Here is a 17410-nt window from a genome sequence, read left to right as displayed (position 1 = left end):
TAGCCCATTCAGTCAATTTTAATAACATAGAACTTTGAAGTGGCTCGAAACTCTCGTTGATTACACTAGTTTACGAATTTTCACTTTCAAAAATGGTCCTCGACCAAAAAGCGTTTTTTAGACTAATTTGAGGTCACTGAAACCAAAAATGAATTTTATTTTTTTTTTTTTCAAAGAACGGTTTCCGAGATATTCCCAAAAAACCTGTTTTTTGGGCAATAGTGCAGTTATTACCTGCAATCTCGAAAATAGTGCGCGCCATTCCTTTGAAGTGCATAAATTTCGAAAGGCACACATGTGACCTACATGGCAATATATAATTCGTGTCAATGGAAGTCGTAGTTTTCGCAAAACAGCTGTTGAAAGTTAAAAAAAGGCATTTTTGACGTTTTTTACTAAATTATCAAAGTTTATTAACTTTTTTCTGGAACAAAAATTTTTTTTATATCGACATAAGATAGGTTTTCTGAAAGACAATTTTGTCACCTACATTTTAAGCCTAAGTTTGTCTGAATCGACGAAAAATTGTAGAAGTTATGACCCATAAAGTCAACACGTGTGATTTTGCAGCTTTTGACTTGGGTATGTTGGAGGCCGAAAATACGCTTTTACTCTCAAACTTCTTCTTTTATGTTGCACGGAATCTTCACGAAGTTGCATCCAGCAGTAGTCGCTCATCATTCCTTGATCCCAAAAGGATCGGAAACCGTTCTTTGAAAAAAAAAATAAAATTCATTTTTGGTTTCAGCGACCTCAAATTAGTTTAAAAAACGCTCTTTGGTCGAGATCCATTTTTGGTGTAAACTAGTGTTATTGGTACCTAATTCGATATATAAATTAGTTTTTCATGAATTTTAAAAAACTTTTCCGCCATATTGGAGTCGCCATTTTGAATTTTGAAAAATTTCCTTAAAATTCGTATTCAGTTAGCACAAAAGATAATCCGATTAACAAGTTTTGAGATAATCCGGATAATAAAATAGTCCGCCATATTGAATCCGTCATTCTGAATTTTGAAACCCAAAAGCCTACGCTTAACAAATTTTAAGTCAATTCCAATTAAAAAATCCGTCCGCCATATTAGATTCGCCAAACTGAATTTTAAAAAATTTCCTTCAAAGCCGAATTCAGCTAATCTCAAAAACTTACGCTTCACACGTTTTAACATAATCCGAAGAATTACAAAAAAAAGGTCCGCCATATTGGATCCGCCATTTTTAGTTTAGACAAGAGCATCCGTATTTAATGAGCGCAAACACTTCCGATTAGCAAGTTTTAAGTGAATTCGATAAAAAAATTTAAAAATTCTTCCGCCATATTGGATTTGTCATTTTGAATTTTGAAAAATTTCTTCAAAGCCGACTTCAGCTAATCTCAAAAACTTCCGCTTCGCACGTTTTAACATAATCCGAAGAATTAAAAAAAAATGTCCGCCATTTTCAGGTTAGACAAGAACATCCGTATTTAATGAGCGCAAACACTTCCGATTAGCAACTTTTAAGTGAATTCGATAAAAAAAATTAAAAATTCTTCCGCCATATTGGATTTGTCATTTTGAATTTTGAAAAATTTACTTCAAATTCGTATTCAGATACCCCAAAAGCTTACGATTAACAGATAATCCAATGAATTTAAAAAAATAACTCGTAATATTGGATCCGCCACTTTGTCAAATTTCCTTCAAATCTATGTGTAGCGAACCCAAAGGCTTTCGACTAACAAGTATTAAGATAATTCAAAGAATTAAAAAAAAATCGTCCACCATACTGGATCCGCCATTTGGAATCTTGAAAAATTTATGTACTTAAAATTCGTATTCAGTGAATCCAAAAACTTCCGATTAATAAGTTTTAAGATAATTCGAGGAATTTAAAAAAGTTCATCCGCATTATTGGATTCGCCATTCTGAATTTTCACTTCCGAACACACGGCATTGGAAAGGCATTTTTTTAACTACAACTTTCTATCATAGAAATTTGTTTTAACACTAACCTTTTCTGGGTAGAGAAGCTTCTCTTTAACAGAAATACACTCGAAGGTTCAGAGGATGTCCGATATTTAATTACACTTTCTCTATAATTCCTTGCCCGCAGCGCCTATCGATCAGGGACTAATTGGCGGGTGGCAGTCACGCACAAATCCACTTAGACAGGAAAGACCCAAAATGTTACTTCATTTGAAGAGAGTGATAACTCGGTAAGAAGTTTGAAGTAGTGGCATTATTGGCTAATTTTTTTGACAACTCTGCTCCGAACGCCATTTCGCTCAGTGGTGAGTGGCACAAAGTCATCACTGGCTAATTGAAACTGAGAGTACGAGTATGAGCTTGAACAGTCTCTAAATTTAGCCGGATGGTGCGCCAGACCCTTAACTAACCGACCTATTCGGTACTATGTGCGTTAATTGGGTTATTAGATCGTCTTGGCAAAGTCAATTAAGAGCGTAATGCTGCTTTGTGTGGTACATTGCAAAATTGATATCGAGCTGACTATATAGAGATGAAGTTAGTAGCCGCCAACAAGGTCTGGGAATATGGCGTCGCCAAGAAGCGCAAATGCAAAGACAGCCGTGGTCGATACAAAAATGAAATTGTTTTTCATAAATAATGGGAATGTTTGCTGTTTTTAAAGAAGTCATTATAGATATTTAATAAATTTTATTTTATTAAAAAAAAAAAAATCGTTGTGTTTGAACCGCACTTTGTTTTAAATAATAATTTTTATGATAGTGAATATGAAAAATGGACTATAGAGCAAAGTCTGTCAAGTAACCAGCATATATATTATATGTATGCTACGCAAAGGAACACTTCCAGTGCAATTTTCAGTTTTTTGAAACTTTGATTAAGGACCGGTTGAATTCGTAAAAGGTAACGCCTTAAAATGTGTATTCTACTCGTTTAAAAGTAATGCCTTAGACGATCACAGCGGCGAGAATTCAGAATTTATGTTACTTCATTGCCGTTTGAACAACGACTGATTGGACGCGTGTGTGAAATGAGAGCGCAGAATTCTGCTGCCGAGCACTCTGTGACGTAATAGTCGAAGTTGCTTGCACAATTTCATTTCTCACCACAGCTGAAGGGTAATAAGAGTATATCATCCTTGGCACAAGATTAATTTATACGCTTCACAGAAAAATTGTTAACGTCTGATAGATGCAAAAAGTAAGAAGACAACGGTCGATCTTTTGGTCGTTTTTTATGCAGAAGCCCGGTAAGCAATGGGCAAATTTCTAAGAAAGACCCCACGCTAACTTCTGGTTTTTACAGCTATCTGTAATACCAAATGCGTACATAATAAGATTCACCAGGCTAAACGAAAATCTCTGCCTCGAAAAAGTGGCAAACAAACCTATAACGCTTCAATTAATAAACTGGGCGCTTATGTTTTTTCAGCTTGGGAAAATAAACTTATATTGGGTAGTCGAAAAAGTCTTTTCCTATTTTGTCAATAGATGTCGTTGGAGTCATCTATCTCCAGTGCTACCAATCACATTGTGTCATATCATATGGTGTTAGAAAGGTGACATTTTAAGCTTCATTTAACCAAAAGAAAACTAAATTCGGAGAAGTTGAAAAAAAGTTATAGCTGTTCAGAAATGAGTGAAAATAATGAAGAAATTCGCTATATTTTGAAATTTTTTTATAAAAAAGGGAGGAATGTCACGCAAGCCACCAATGAAATTTGTGAAGTTTACGGAGACGATGCTGTATCAGTTCGTGTAGCACAACAATGGTTCGCTCGCTTCCGTTCTGGAAATTTCGATGTGAAAGATGCACCTCGCTCCGGTCGACCTATCGTTGAAAAAGTCGATGAAATTATGGAAAAGATTGACCAGGACCGTCACATAAGCTGCCATGACATCGCCAAGGCACTAAACATTCATCATCAAACGGTTTTGAACCATTTAAAAAAGGCTGGTTACAAAAAGAAGCTCGATGTTTGGGTACCACATGAATTGTCTGTGAAAAATTTAATGCACCGAATTTACATCTGCGATTCTTTGCTGAAACGAAATGAAATCGAACCATTTCTGAAGCGAATGGAAACAGGAGACAGAAAGTGGATCAAATACGACAATAATGTGCGAAAAAGATCATGGTGAAAGGGTGGTGAAGCTCAACAAATGGTCGCAAAACCAGGAAAGGTTATGCTGTGTGTTTGGTGGGATTGGCAAGGAATCATCCACCATGAGCTGCTCTAGCCTGCTCGAACGATTTATTTTACACTTTACTGTCAACAACTGATGAGATTGAAGCAAGCAATCGAAAAAAAACGGGCAGAACTGATCAGCAGAAAGGGCGTCGTCTTCCATCAGGACAACGCTAGGCCACACACATCTTTGATGACTCGGCAAAAACTTGGAGAGCTTGGCTGGGAAGTTTTGATGCATCCACCATATAGCCCTGACCTTGCACCATCGGACTACCATTTGTGTTCGGTCAATGCAGAACTCCCTTAATGGAGTAAAGTTGGCTTCAAGAGAAGCCTGTGAAAATTACTTGTCGCAGTGTTTAGCCGAGAAACCACAGAAGTTTACACTGATGGAATGTCTCTAGAAGAAAAATGGCAAAAGGTGGTCGACCAAAGTGGTACATATTTGGTTTATTAAAGTTCATTATAAATATAAAAAAAAAATGAGTTGAAGTTTGATTAGAAATACGAAAAGACTTTTTCGACTACCCAATGTATATATAATTGGCGCGTACACCCTTTTTGGGTGTTTGGCCGAGCTCCTCCTCCTATTTGTGGTGTGCGTCTTGATGTTGTTCCACAAATGAAGGGGCCTACAGTTTCAAGCCGACTCCGAACGGCAGATATTTTTATGAGGACCTTTTTCATGGCAGAAATACACTCGGAGGTTCGCTATTGACTGTCGAGTGGCGACCGCTATTAGAAAAATGTTTTTATTAATTTTCGTGTTTCACCGAGATTTGAACCTACATTCTCTCTGTGAATTCCGAATGGTAGTCACGCACCAATCCATTCGGCTACGGCGGCCGCCAATAAACGGCCGGAAAATAAACTTACGACTTACAATTATAAGGGGAGGCGACATCAACTCGCAACTTGAAATACTATGCGATGGCAATGTGACCCCAGAAAACCATTTAGAAAGGTATCAAAAACGAAAAACAATTAAATAATGGAAAAAATAATGAATTAGCGACTTGTTCAGAATGTATCGTTTCCTGGTAAAAGCAATGGATACAATAAAAAATCCCCATTACCAGTTAACAACCTTAGTGGCCAACGCGAAAAAGACAAAGAAATAATTCATGTTTTGGCTGTGGATATAATTTTCGGCCTGGTTCATTTAGAAGTCAACTTACAACGTCGCAAACAATGTCAGCTTTGTAAACCGAAGGTGTATAATAACATATTTTATGTGACGGTGAAGGTCGTCCAGAATATTAAAGTTCAAATGACGAGTTTAATTAGCTTACGATAATATATGAACAGTTCATACAATTAAGTTGCAGCGGTTTTACTGGATAGGAGCCCTTATGTCCTGGGACCCAATTTAGTGCGTTCTGTTTCGGAATATATTCAAGGACCACTGAGTACTTAATCTCACAGGATGACACAGCCTTGAGTGCCGTCTGGCTATGGCACAAAATGACAGACAATTCGCTAATTCCGGGAATTTCTCTCTAATTTATCTCAGCACGCACACAGATGGATACATCTCCGCTTGGAAGATGCTTGGAAAACTAGCCACCGGCCTCTAGGTTAGTCACATAAATTCTATAAAGGGTCTTTAAAAAAACGCGCCCAGATATTATCTCTACAAGTAAAATCCGCCAAATAGTCAATTCATGAATGCCTAATTGGTGAGCACATCGAGATATCGATGTGGAAGTTTGTTCAGCACTACTTTGCGCTCTATCAGCAATATACTCAACGGAACGTCCAGTTTTTGGTCTGCGAGTCCTTTTCTATCCTGGACAGAATCAGTTTCTTGAAATTGTTTTTACCAATCTTTGAATTGTCGACTCATTTGGACGAATATTTTCACCAAAAAAAAAATCACGAATTTGAAAAGATTTCACCAAAAATAGTTCAAAGGTGTTAAATCGGGCGATCTTGATGATCAAATTTCTGCAGATCTCCGTGAGAAAAGTAACAGGAATTTTGTTTGCAAAAAATGTATTCTTACGATAGCTGGCGACGTTAGGGGTGGTCGTATGGTCTATATTCTTACACAAACTGATTATGGTAAAGCTTAAGGGTCAAATGCTTACGAAAAATGTGCCAAGTGGTAGTTGCGGATGGGCGTCGTTTAATTGACAAATTTTGGTCTTCTTAATTGCTTTCCCTTCGGTTCTTTCGCTTCCAGCTACGATATTTGCAAATGAACGGCAGAGACGAATGAACATTGGTTTGTTGTTGTTGTTATGTCTTGCATTAATGTCTATAATGTCAGACAATAATATCGACTGAAAATTTTCAAAATTTTGCGGCATTCGCTTTTTCTGAAAGGACTTGAATTATTCTTATACGGTTTTCGAGCGAAGTTCGACTTAGTTTAGATTCACAGATTTTATACTGTACTTGCCAACTGTAAAAGCAGCCGCCGACGAACTGTGACAGTTGTAGACGGAGAGCTGGCGGCCGCGGAGGTACTACGATAACACCTCCGGCTAGAATTTTGAGAAGTGGTTGGGAGAACCATGAAGCAGTGCCATGTGCAAGGATTTTGCTCAAAACCCCTGCAAAAAAGACGTCAGACAACTTAAAGTTGCAAAAAAAAGTTGCTAAAAAAATGTTCGTACCTCCGGCTGAAAATTTGTAGGCTTACTGTTTGAAGGTCACAAATGCTGTATATAAATCGTCAGACGTCTAGATCGCTGCAAAAGTAGTGTCAGACGACCCCAAATTTGTAAATTTTTTTCGAAAATTTTTTTTTGTTTACCTCCGTCTGACGTTCTCACATATTATAGTGGGCACTATTTTAAGTGTATATTTAAATCGTCAGACGGAAATACCGCTGCTAAGTCATCCTACAATATCCGTGAAGTTCCGGTCTGCCTGAATTTTTTTTTTTTCGGAATTTATTTTTGTTACCTCCGTCTGACATTTTTACATACTTTTGCAAAAAGCATTTAAAGTACACATTTAAATTGTCAGACGAAAATACCGTTGCAAAATACCTCTGCGATATCGCGAACTTCCACTCCAGATTGCTGAATACAGTTTCATCATTTATTTAACTTATTGAAATACTTTGTTGAGTTACTATACGCAATAAAAGAATATCAATTGAAGGGAAAATTTTACGCATGTGTCGTACATATAAAAAGTAAAAGATTCTTCGTCTGATAGTGATAGCATTGATGACATCATAGCTGATAGATTGGATTTTTCGTTGACAATCTTCATTTTGTCGCCGACGTGAACGAGTTCCTCCAATCATTGTCAAAAAAAAATTATTCAAATCTGGGGGGATAGGACATTCGCCAGAGATTATATGCTTCACATTCAATTCCGTTGGTAATGTTCTTTTTTCGATGTTCAATACTTTACTTCTTAAGATAACTGCAGCTTTCTGCAAAATATCTTCCTCTCTCAAAAATTCTATATCTTCTTCTGTTAATACGAAATCGCGTACTGGTGTTATCATATTTTTCTTAAATGCTGTTGTAATTTGTATTTCCTCGTTATATTTTTCAATTATTTTTTTTTCAACAGTATATACAGTTGCTGGATTCCAGAACTCCTTCCTCTTTTCTTTACATAATCGTCCCAATGTTTCGTTGTACAATCGTATGACGAATGAGAAAAACACACATTGTTTGTTTTTGATCACGTGATCTTCAATAAAATAGCAAACTTCCTGAAAGGCTTCTCGATGACTGTCGCGTATGTCCTGCCAAGCGGAAGGTGGACGTGGATTTAATATTGATTGGACTTTTAAGTCATAATCTCGATGACAGTCTCTGTGGTACTGAAATTGATTGCTATTGTAACTTTTATCATTTAGAATTTGTAGCAGCCTTACATCGTTTAAGGTATGTGCTCTAGGTATAATAACATTTTCAATTGTCTCTCGACTATAGGTACGTAATGTTACGCAACGACCCTTGACTGTCTTCCTTATCTTTTCACAATAAATGCAGCCTGAGTGGATTTTCTCTACACTTTCGTTATTACTCTCTTCTACAGGTTGTTTTTCAACGTTATCAGTATTTTCGATATTATCATTCGTTACCTCTTGTTGCGTGGATGTTGATGCATTGGCTTGTTCTTCCCCACCACTGGTTTCCACTGCAACAGAATCCGTTGATGTGGACGGTATGTCTGTGAGTGTACGAGATCCCATCAATTCCATATATTTAGTAATATATTTTTTTGGTACAGCCGTGAAATTCTTATAGCATTGAAAGTGGCATGTGTTTCATTTATTTCCGCAGGCAAAAAAACCTCACTATACTTCAATTTCAATTTTTCACGAACTTGAAGCACTTCTAGACACTTCTGCAGTTTATTCGAATTTAGTAACGGTATTGAATCACTTTCGTCACTAAGTTGACAAATCACACACTTTTTATTAGACGCCATTTTCACACAAACGTTCTCTTTTCCCGACATTTCTACACTAAGCGTGCCCAAACCTATTTTCCTATTTTGCAACGGTATTTTCGTCTGATAATTTAAATGTGTACTTTAAATGCTTTTTGCAATAGTATGTAAAAATGTCAGACGGAGGTAACAAAAATAAATTCCGAAAAAAAAAAAAAAAAATCAGGTAGACCGGAACTTCACGGATATTGTAGGATGACTTAGCAGCGGTATTTCCGTCTGACGATTTAAATATACACTTAAAATAGTGCCCACTATAATATGTGAGAACGTCAGACGGAGGTAAAAAAAAAAATTTTTCGAAAAAAATTTACAAATTTGGGGTCGTCTGACACTACTTTTGCAGCGATCTAGACGTCTGACGATTTATATACAGCATTTGTGACCTTCAAACAGTAAGCCCACAAATTTTCAGCCGGAGGTACGAACATTTTTTTAGCAACTTTTTTTTGCAACTTTAAGTTGTCTGACGTCTTTTTTGCAGGGGTTTTGAGCAAAATCCTTGCAAATGGCACTGCTTCATGGTTCTCCCAACCACTTCTCAAAATTCTAGCCGGAGGTGTTATCGTAGTACCTCCGCGGCCGCCAGCTCTTAGTCTATTGTCAAAGTAAAACAGCAATAAAAACAAGCTCGAACTTGAAAGACCCTGTAATTGTACAGTACCCCCATAAAAACAACTCTAAACGCTGACATATGAATATGCAAATATTTATGAGATGATGAGAGCAATATTTTATATAAAAATGAGTACAAATACATACATACAGTACACGCAAGGATAACAAAATCAAAAAATGTATCCTTCCAATTTCACATTTAAGATTTAAAGCTGCATGAGTTGGAAAACACTTAAGGTTAAATAAAATAGAAAAATAATTAAAAATAAAAAAGAAATGAAACGTACCTTAATATGATTAGTATTTTCAATTAGGTCTCTTTTGATTTTACTTTGAAATCAAAACTCTCCAACGGTCATTTACCGATATGAAAATTTAATAAAAAAATAAATATAATTAAAGTTTTTATAAAAAGTGATAAATATTTGTACAAGAGATTGTAGGGCACAGCCTTACAAAGAAAGTGGAAAAATAATGAATAAATAAAAAAAATTATAATTAAAATATATAACACATAAATATATAAAATTATTTAAAATTAAACAAATATGGAATAAATATAAAAGTAAATAAATATGGAAAAATAAAATAAGTACGATTATTTAAACTATGAAATCAACTGCATATGTAAATATGTATATACGAGACTCACAGATTCGACCTATTTTAGGAGAGGAACCTGGACGCAGGGACCTTCTGTGTCAGCAGGCATAAACTTGGCTCCACTCTGATGAAATATCGTTAGGTCCCGGAATGGAGGATTTTTATAGCATTAGGGGGAGCATGTCCCACATATCACTGGTGCGACGGAGCCTTTGATGATATTTCTGACATTTTGATTTAAACCTCCCCTAAACAAAAAATCTACATATTTTAGCTTTCCAAATATTATACATTACAGATTTATTTTACGATTGCTGATGTGCCGAATGGCAAAGAGAGGGCTCACATGAGGACCAAACACCCAAACTTACACAGAGATCTACAGTTTTAAACCGACTCCGAACGACGGATGGTTTTTTATGAAGAACTTTTTCATGGCAGAAATACACTCGAAAGTTTGCATTATCTGTCGAGAGGGCCATCGCTATTAGAAAAAACGTTTCCTATCATTTGGTGTTTCATGCTCGGAGATTCGCACACCGGCACTACCATCGAATGATAGTCACGTATTAACCCATTCGGCTACGGCAGGTTTCTTTACTTAAAACAACAATACTGTACGGCCATCAGAAAAAGGGTATAGAAAATACAAAGAAATAAAAATTGGATGAGAAGAAGTCCTTGTGAATCTCATCTAACGGTAGCCACAGGTAACCTGCACTGTTTCGGCAGGTTGGGACCAAAGGGCGCGAGATGCTGGATAGGAAGACTTAAGTGAGCTTGTAAGGAGGTGGTTTTAGTATCCCGTGGCGTACCTTTATATACTGAACAAATGTTGACTATGAGTTTAACCTACTACAGTGTCCTGAACGTAAGTATAATAGGGTGACGCGAATTTCCCGAGGCAGCTGAAACTCTTCGGTGGTTGAACTCTAATTATGACTTTTAGAGAAGCTTAGATACAATTTCCGATTTGTAACTGTTGTCAAAAAAGAAATTGTTTCGTTATTTTAAAAATAGTCACAACATAAGTCATTTTATTATAAAACTTTTTTGAAAAAAAATTTTCTTAAACAAATTTCTTTAAAAAATTGTTAGTTTTTGTTTTGAGCTTAGTTTACAAAAAGTTGTTTAAATTTTTTATTTGTTTAATTTTTTCTCTAAAGGTATGTTTAGGTGGCGCAAAAATTAAGCATCCAAATTTGTCTTTGAATAACTTTTTTACGAAATATATTAAAAAAAATGATTTTGAGCGACGAAAATCTTTATTATGACCTTTACGCGCTCCATTGTTTCTCTGTTTGTATGTATACTAGAGCTGTCTCGTTCAAAAGTGTCAATTATTATTGATGCACGACGCAGTTAACAAAAATTATAAATGTTTCCGATTCAGTTTGGCTTGGGAATTGAAGAGTTAATACGAGGGGTGCCTTTTATATTTCGGGATTTGTCAACCCTAGTGTTGCAATCTGGCAACTGACAGCTGTATCGCAAAGTTTGACATTTTTTGGCTTTTACGTACTCAGAACGTTTTGAAATACCAGCGCTATTTGTGTTGTTTACAGTAACTTAAAAGATTCATCTCGGTCAAAAAATGGAATTAAATCGTGAACATTTTCGTGCGATTACTTTTTACAACTTTCGACGTGGATTAACTCAGCAACATTGCATGGATGAACTTAATTCATTTTTTGGCGATGAAGCTCCATCAAGGACCAGTGTTTATCGATGGTATGGTGAATTCAATCGTGGTCGTAGTTCACTCCAAGACGAATTTCGTGAAGGTCGTCCAAAATCAGTTGTTGTTCCGAAAACCATTGATGCTGTGCGCGAACTGATATTGCAAGATCGTCATGTGGCCTATCGTGAGATTGAGACAATCTTAGGCATTAGTGGGACCAGCATACATTCAATATGGCATAAACATTTGACTGTAAAAAAAATTTGTTCGCGTTGGATCCCACATAATTTGTCAATCGCTCAAAAAAAGGCTCGTGTCGATTGGTCGAAGGAAATGCTCAAAAAATACGATCGCGGGGCTTCGAAACACGTCTATGACATCGGACATCGTGACAGGTGATGAATCATGGATTTACGCGTATGAGCCCGAAAGTAAACAGCAGTCGACTGTATGGGTGTTTCAAGATGAGCCAAATCCAACAAAAGTTGTTCGCGCACGAAGCACTTCCAAGCAAATGGTCGCCTGTTTTTTCGGAAAAACTAGACATGTCGCAACCGTACCACTAGAACAACGCAGAACAGTAAATTCTGAGTGGTACACAACCATTTGTTTGCCAGTTGTCTTCCAAGAAATTAGGAAAACCAATCGCCAAAGACGAATCACTCTTCACCAGGACAACGCGAGCTCTCACACATCGGCTCAAACAACTGCATTTTTGAGCACCCAAAACATCGAATTAATGGGTCATCCGCCGTATAGTCCTGACTTGGCACCGAATGACTTCTTTTTATTCCCGTACGTAAAACACAAACTGAGAGGTCAACGTTTTTCGACACCTGAAGAAGCGGTTGGGGCATTCAGAATGCATGTTTTGGAGGTATTTCATTCAGAGTGGCAAAAGTGCTTCGACAATTGATTCAAACACATGCAAAAGAGTATAGATCTTCATGGAGAATATTTTGAAAAACAATAAAGTGATTTTCGAAGATTAAAATTTGTTTTCGTTCTCTAATCCCGACATATAAAAGGTACCCCTCGTATATTTACTCTGGGCTTCCAAATCCATCAACTAATAATCATCATCTTGCATGAATTAAACACAAATTTTTTTGAAAGAATGGACACGAAAATTATTGGTCGGGCGAAAATCGTTATAATACAAAATTTGTGTTAGTTAACGAAACCATTTTCATTTTAATTTCTTCTTTATTAAGCGTACTAAACAAAAGAACGCACATCAATTCCCTTTGTTATAAACAAAATGGCGCCATTTAGATTTGAGTTCTCTCACTAGCCGATGGGCCGATTTTTAAGGTATCTGCAGCTCTTTACCAATTCATTTTAAACTGATGGAATTCAAAGAATTTGTTTGAAATTTTGTTATTCCAACAAAATTTCGGTGTCAGACGCCTTAAAAATGTTGCAGACAACCTATGGGGACTTTGCTCTATCGCGTGCACGTGTTTTTTAGTGGTACAAATCGTTTAAAGAGGGCCGTACATCGGTTGAAAACTTGCCTCATGAACGTCGTCCAGCAACATCAGTAAACGACGAAAACATCGGAAAAGTAAAGGAAATTGTGCTTGAAAATCGCCGTGTGACCGAAAGAGAGATAGCTAGTGAGCTGAGCTTATCAAATGGATCCGTTCTACTATGGATAAGTTCGTGCGGTTTTACAACAGATGGCGTAACTTGATTATTATTCCATCGATCCACATTTCCAAACATTCATTGGAGAGCTACTGTCGTAAGGCACAAACGTCAGTATAAGTTTTTTATTTGAAGCGTAAACAACAATATTTTTACCACACTTGAAAATGTCGAATTTCGTGCCAAATAATGTGTTTTTGCGGGGAATTCTTTAATATGAAGAAAAAAGCAGCCGAAAGTCATCGTATCTTGGTGGAAGTTTATGGTGAGCATGCTCTAGCTGAGCGAACGTGCCAGAAGTGGTTTGCACGCTTTAAAAGTGGTGATTTTGGCCGCGCCGCCAAAGTTCATGGATACCGAATTGGAGGAATTGCTCGATCAAGATCCGGCTCAAACGCAAGAAGAGGTTGCAAAAACTTTGGGAGTTGATCAATCAACCATTTCCAGCCATGGGAATGATCCGAAATTCAAATTTCGAAAAAAAAACCGCACGAACTTATTCATAGACCTATTATTATTCCTGATGTCTTGGGCATGAGACGAGTGTCCGCGCGTCTTGTTCCAAAATTGTTGAATTTTCTTCAAAAAGAACAACGCAGAACTGTCGCTAAGGAAATGCTCGCCATGACTGATACGGACATCCGGCACATCATTCGCCTGATATGGCTCCATGTGACTTTTTCCTGTTTCCCATTTCTCATTTCTTCGAAAATGAGAATGAAACGCCGGAATCGATTTCAGGAGCTTCTTACAGAGCATTGATTGAAAACTTTTTGCGGCCATTGGCGGAGCAGTATCCTAATTTGTGGTTTCAACAAGATGGAGCAACTGCGCATACTGCTATGCAAACTATGGACCTGCTGCGTGAAATTTTTGGCGAACGTCTGATTTCCAAAAATTCAGATTTCTCTTGGCCACCTCGTCCGCCAGATTCGACTGCGCCCGACTTCTTTTTATGGGGATATTTAAAAGATAAAGTGTATCTTAATAAACCAGTGTCTATTAGACAGCTGAAGCAAAATATTCGAGACGAAATACTGAGCCTTCAACCAGAAACATTTTGTGGTGCAATGGAAAACGCGTTAAAAAGAGCCAATCTTTGTATTTGAGAAAAATGGTGGAGATTTATCTGATGTAATATTTCATACATAATTTCCACAAAATATATGCAATGTACCTTCTGCTCAAATATGAACGAGACGTTATCAATAAAACGGTCCGCGGATGACATATGGCAAAAATAAATTTTTTGTTTTTTGGTAGGACTGTTATAAGCTTACATGGCAAATTTCAGCGTGATATGTCACATAGTTTGTTTTCTGTGCTACTGTAAACAAGTCAAGCTCGAGTGTGTTCTTCGAATTTAACGATGGAAATTCAAGTTGAACAAAGAATTTGTTTGAAATTTTGTTATTCCAACAAAATTTCGGCTTCAGACGCCTTAAAAATGTTGCAGACAACCTATGGGGACTCTGCTCTATCGCGTGCACGTGTTTTCCAGTGGTACAAATCGTTCAAAGAGGGCCGTACATCGGTTGAAAACTTGCCTCATGAACGTCGTCCAGCAACATCAGTAAACGACGAAAACATCGGAAAAGTAAAGGAAATTGTGCTTGAAAATCTCCGATCGGTTAACGCTGAATATTATTTAGACGTTTTAAAGCGTTTGCGCGAGAACATTCGTCTTAAAAGGAAGGAATTGTGGGACAACAAGTCATGGTTCTTGCATCACGATAATGCACCAGCTCACACATCACGTCTTGTTCGCGATTATTTGAACAAAAATAATGTTAATATCGTTCCGCAAGCACCGTATTCGCCTGATATGGCTCCATGTGACTTTTTCCTGTTTCCCAAGCTCAAGTTGCCGCTCCGTGGAAAACATTTTGAGACAATTGAAGTCATAAAAGAGAATTCGAAGAACACACTCGAGCTTGACTTGTTTACAGTAGCACAGAAAACAAACTATGTGACTTATCACGCTGAAATTTGCCATGTAAGCTTATAACAGTCCTACCAAAAACCAAAAAATTATTTTTGCCATATGTCATCCGCGGACCGTTTTATTGATAACGTCTCGTTCATATTTGAGCAGAAAGTATAAAAACAATTAACCAAAATAAATGATTATTGCAAAAGCTATTTGTGTATAACATTAGTACGTCTTATTTGGCCCACCCTGTTTGATCATAAGCCTTCACTTTTGCGCACTTAACATTTCGACTTATGGATCTCTTTCATAGCGTCTCGAAGTGAAAGGCAGGGTTTTTTTTTTACACCTCTTCTTTGACTGGTGACTGCGTCACAAATCCATTTTTTTCCCCACTTTAAGTCTTTGTTCAGCCGACAAGGTTTCATAAAACTATTTAACACATAAATGACCATACTTTTCGGACTACATATTTAAAGTTTTTGCTATGGCATTGTGGGTAAAACGAGTTTTTTTCGTGTCCATTCTTTACTTATATTTTTGAATAGAGCATTTCGCTCATTTGCCCAGAAAAATGGTCTCAAAGCTATCCATTTACTCTAGCCCGCTAAATAAAAGTAAAGCCATTTTTACATTTAATCATTTGTTGTCTGTTGTTAACTGAAGTCACCATGACTTTTTCACACCACATGAAAGAGCTGTTGTTCATTTCTGCCTTATTTATCTAAAATCTTTTTTTTTTAACTACGACGCTCTTGGTCAAATCTGTGAGTCAAATGTTACCTTGTTTGAGTTTTACCAATTCATCTGGTCACCTCATTTAAGAATAATAAGTCACTGTTTTGCATGTCGGACTAAATATTTCTAAATAAAATAGTTCATCCCAAATATATCTAAGCAAAAAAATATTTTAAAAATTATCTAAAAAATAAAATTAAAATTACAAAAAAAGAGAAATTAAGTAACATTAAGAAATTCATCAACTTTTTGACACAAGCATATTTGGCAACTTCTTATGCCTACAGTGGATAATGATGGGACAAATTACGAATTATGCTCAAATTTTGACTTGCGTGTGTGGCTAAATGGTTTCGTAAATTTGCTTAAACATTTAATTAATTATTAAAGTAAAATAAAATAATGAATTTGAACTTACTTTGTATCTTCTATTTTTTTTAGGCTTTTTACGCTACATAGATTTCAATTTGTTTCATTATTTTTTTATTGTTGTACAAATAATATCGAAGAAAAATCGATTAATAAAGTACAGCAGAAATTGCAAAAATTTCAAAAATAAATCTTTCAAACGATTGGCAATTTTTAAATTAATTTCTAAATAAAAAATAAATAATCAGTAAACGCTCTTTTGTAAATAGATACGAATGTATGTTAATAGTTAATCTAGCATGCCATTTTCTGTATTCCAAGCCTGTTACTAAATACAACAATACCCAGCAGACGACTAAATATATGTAAATAAATAATATATAGTTATGTTAATTAACTGTAAATACATTATTATCGCTGTTAAATAGTAAGTCAAAGAAACTATTTAATTTATTGTAATTTTTCGAATTGGAAATTTATAGCCAAAAAGCGCTACATAATTTTAATTAAACAACTAAATAATTGAAATTAATATTGAATAAAAAAAAACGAAATATATTGTTTTTAATTTCTTTGAAGCAAAATCGAATTGTTGTTGGCAAATTAGAGCGAGCGATGAATGATTTTTACCCAACATACCTTCATGATTTTGCATTGCGCCACACCAGTAACGGTCAATGGCACACCCTGTGCCGTTTCGACATTCTCACACATTGGATTGAGGGTCATCACTTCCAAGGAGAGGCGCTGCACATCGGTCACCAGCCACCAGGCCCATGCCCAACCGCCAACAATGGTGCGCTTCTTGGTAGAACCAAAGCAACCACCTGTAAAAAAACAAAACAAGAGATCTATTAGGACCAAGTAAATATGGAAGTTTCGGCGTAGGCAAATTTTTTGACAGCGATGGAAGTAGCTCGATAACCAAATAAAGTTACGGATTTTTTACAAAATATACAAAAAATCCATTTTTGACTACTATGAGCGTGAGAAGTTTACTACAACAATAATAATTTTGCTGCAAAAGTGAAAATGTCTGAAATTTACACACAGTTCAACTTTAACTTCGATTAACTTTTAAAGGAGTCAATTTGTCGAAAAATTATAAGAGATCTTTTTTGTAGAGAGTTAAAATTGCCATCAGAATATGTTTTTTTCATAACTGTAAATTAGCATATTAGAGAAAAAAAAGTTTATACCAAAAAGTAGCAAAATCCCATGTTATGTAAATGGAAA

The 17410-nt window shown here is 36.2% G+C and overlaps 1 protein-coding gene across 2 annotated transcripts in view; it reads right to left on the bottom strand.

Annotated features, from left to right (window-relative positions):
- The window catches only part of LOC129239077 (flotillin-2), a 122698-nt gene extending 105694 nt beyond the window's left edge, over positions 1–17004 (bottom strand). Inside the window, exons 1-2 of one of the 2 annotated variants that reach the window (XM_054874361.1) lie at positions 16814–16951; positions 6248–6417 (exon numbers count right to left, since the gene is read on the bottom strand). In XM_054874361.1, coding sequence (XP_054730336.1) covers positions 6248–6417; positions 16814–16829 — 186 coding nt within the window. In that variant the 5' untranslated portion in view covers positions 16830–16951. Of the gene's footprint in view, positions 1–6247; positions 6418–16813 lie in introns of both variants that reach the window. The other variant, XM_054874362.1, reaches the window with a different exon arrangement.
- Positions 17005–17410: the final 406 nt, after the last annotated feature.

This window comes from Anastrepha obliqua, chromosome 2 (genome assembly GCF_027943255.1).
Source record: "Anastrepha obliqua isolate idAnaObli1 chromosome 2, idAnaObli1_1.0, whole genome shotgun sequence".
NCBI lineage: Eukaryota > Metazoa > Arthropoda > Insecta > Diptera > Tephritidae > Anastrepha > Anastrepha obliqua.
Note: the sequence above shows the minus strand (reverse complement) of the source record. Positions and strands in the feature narration are given on the sequence as shown.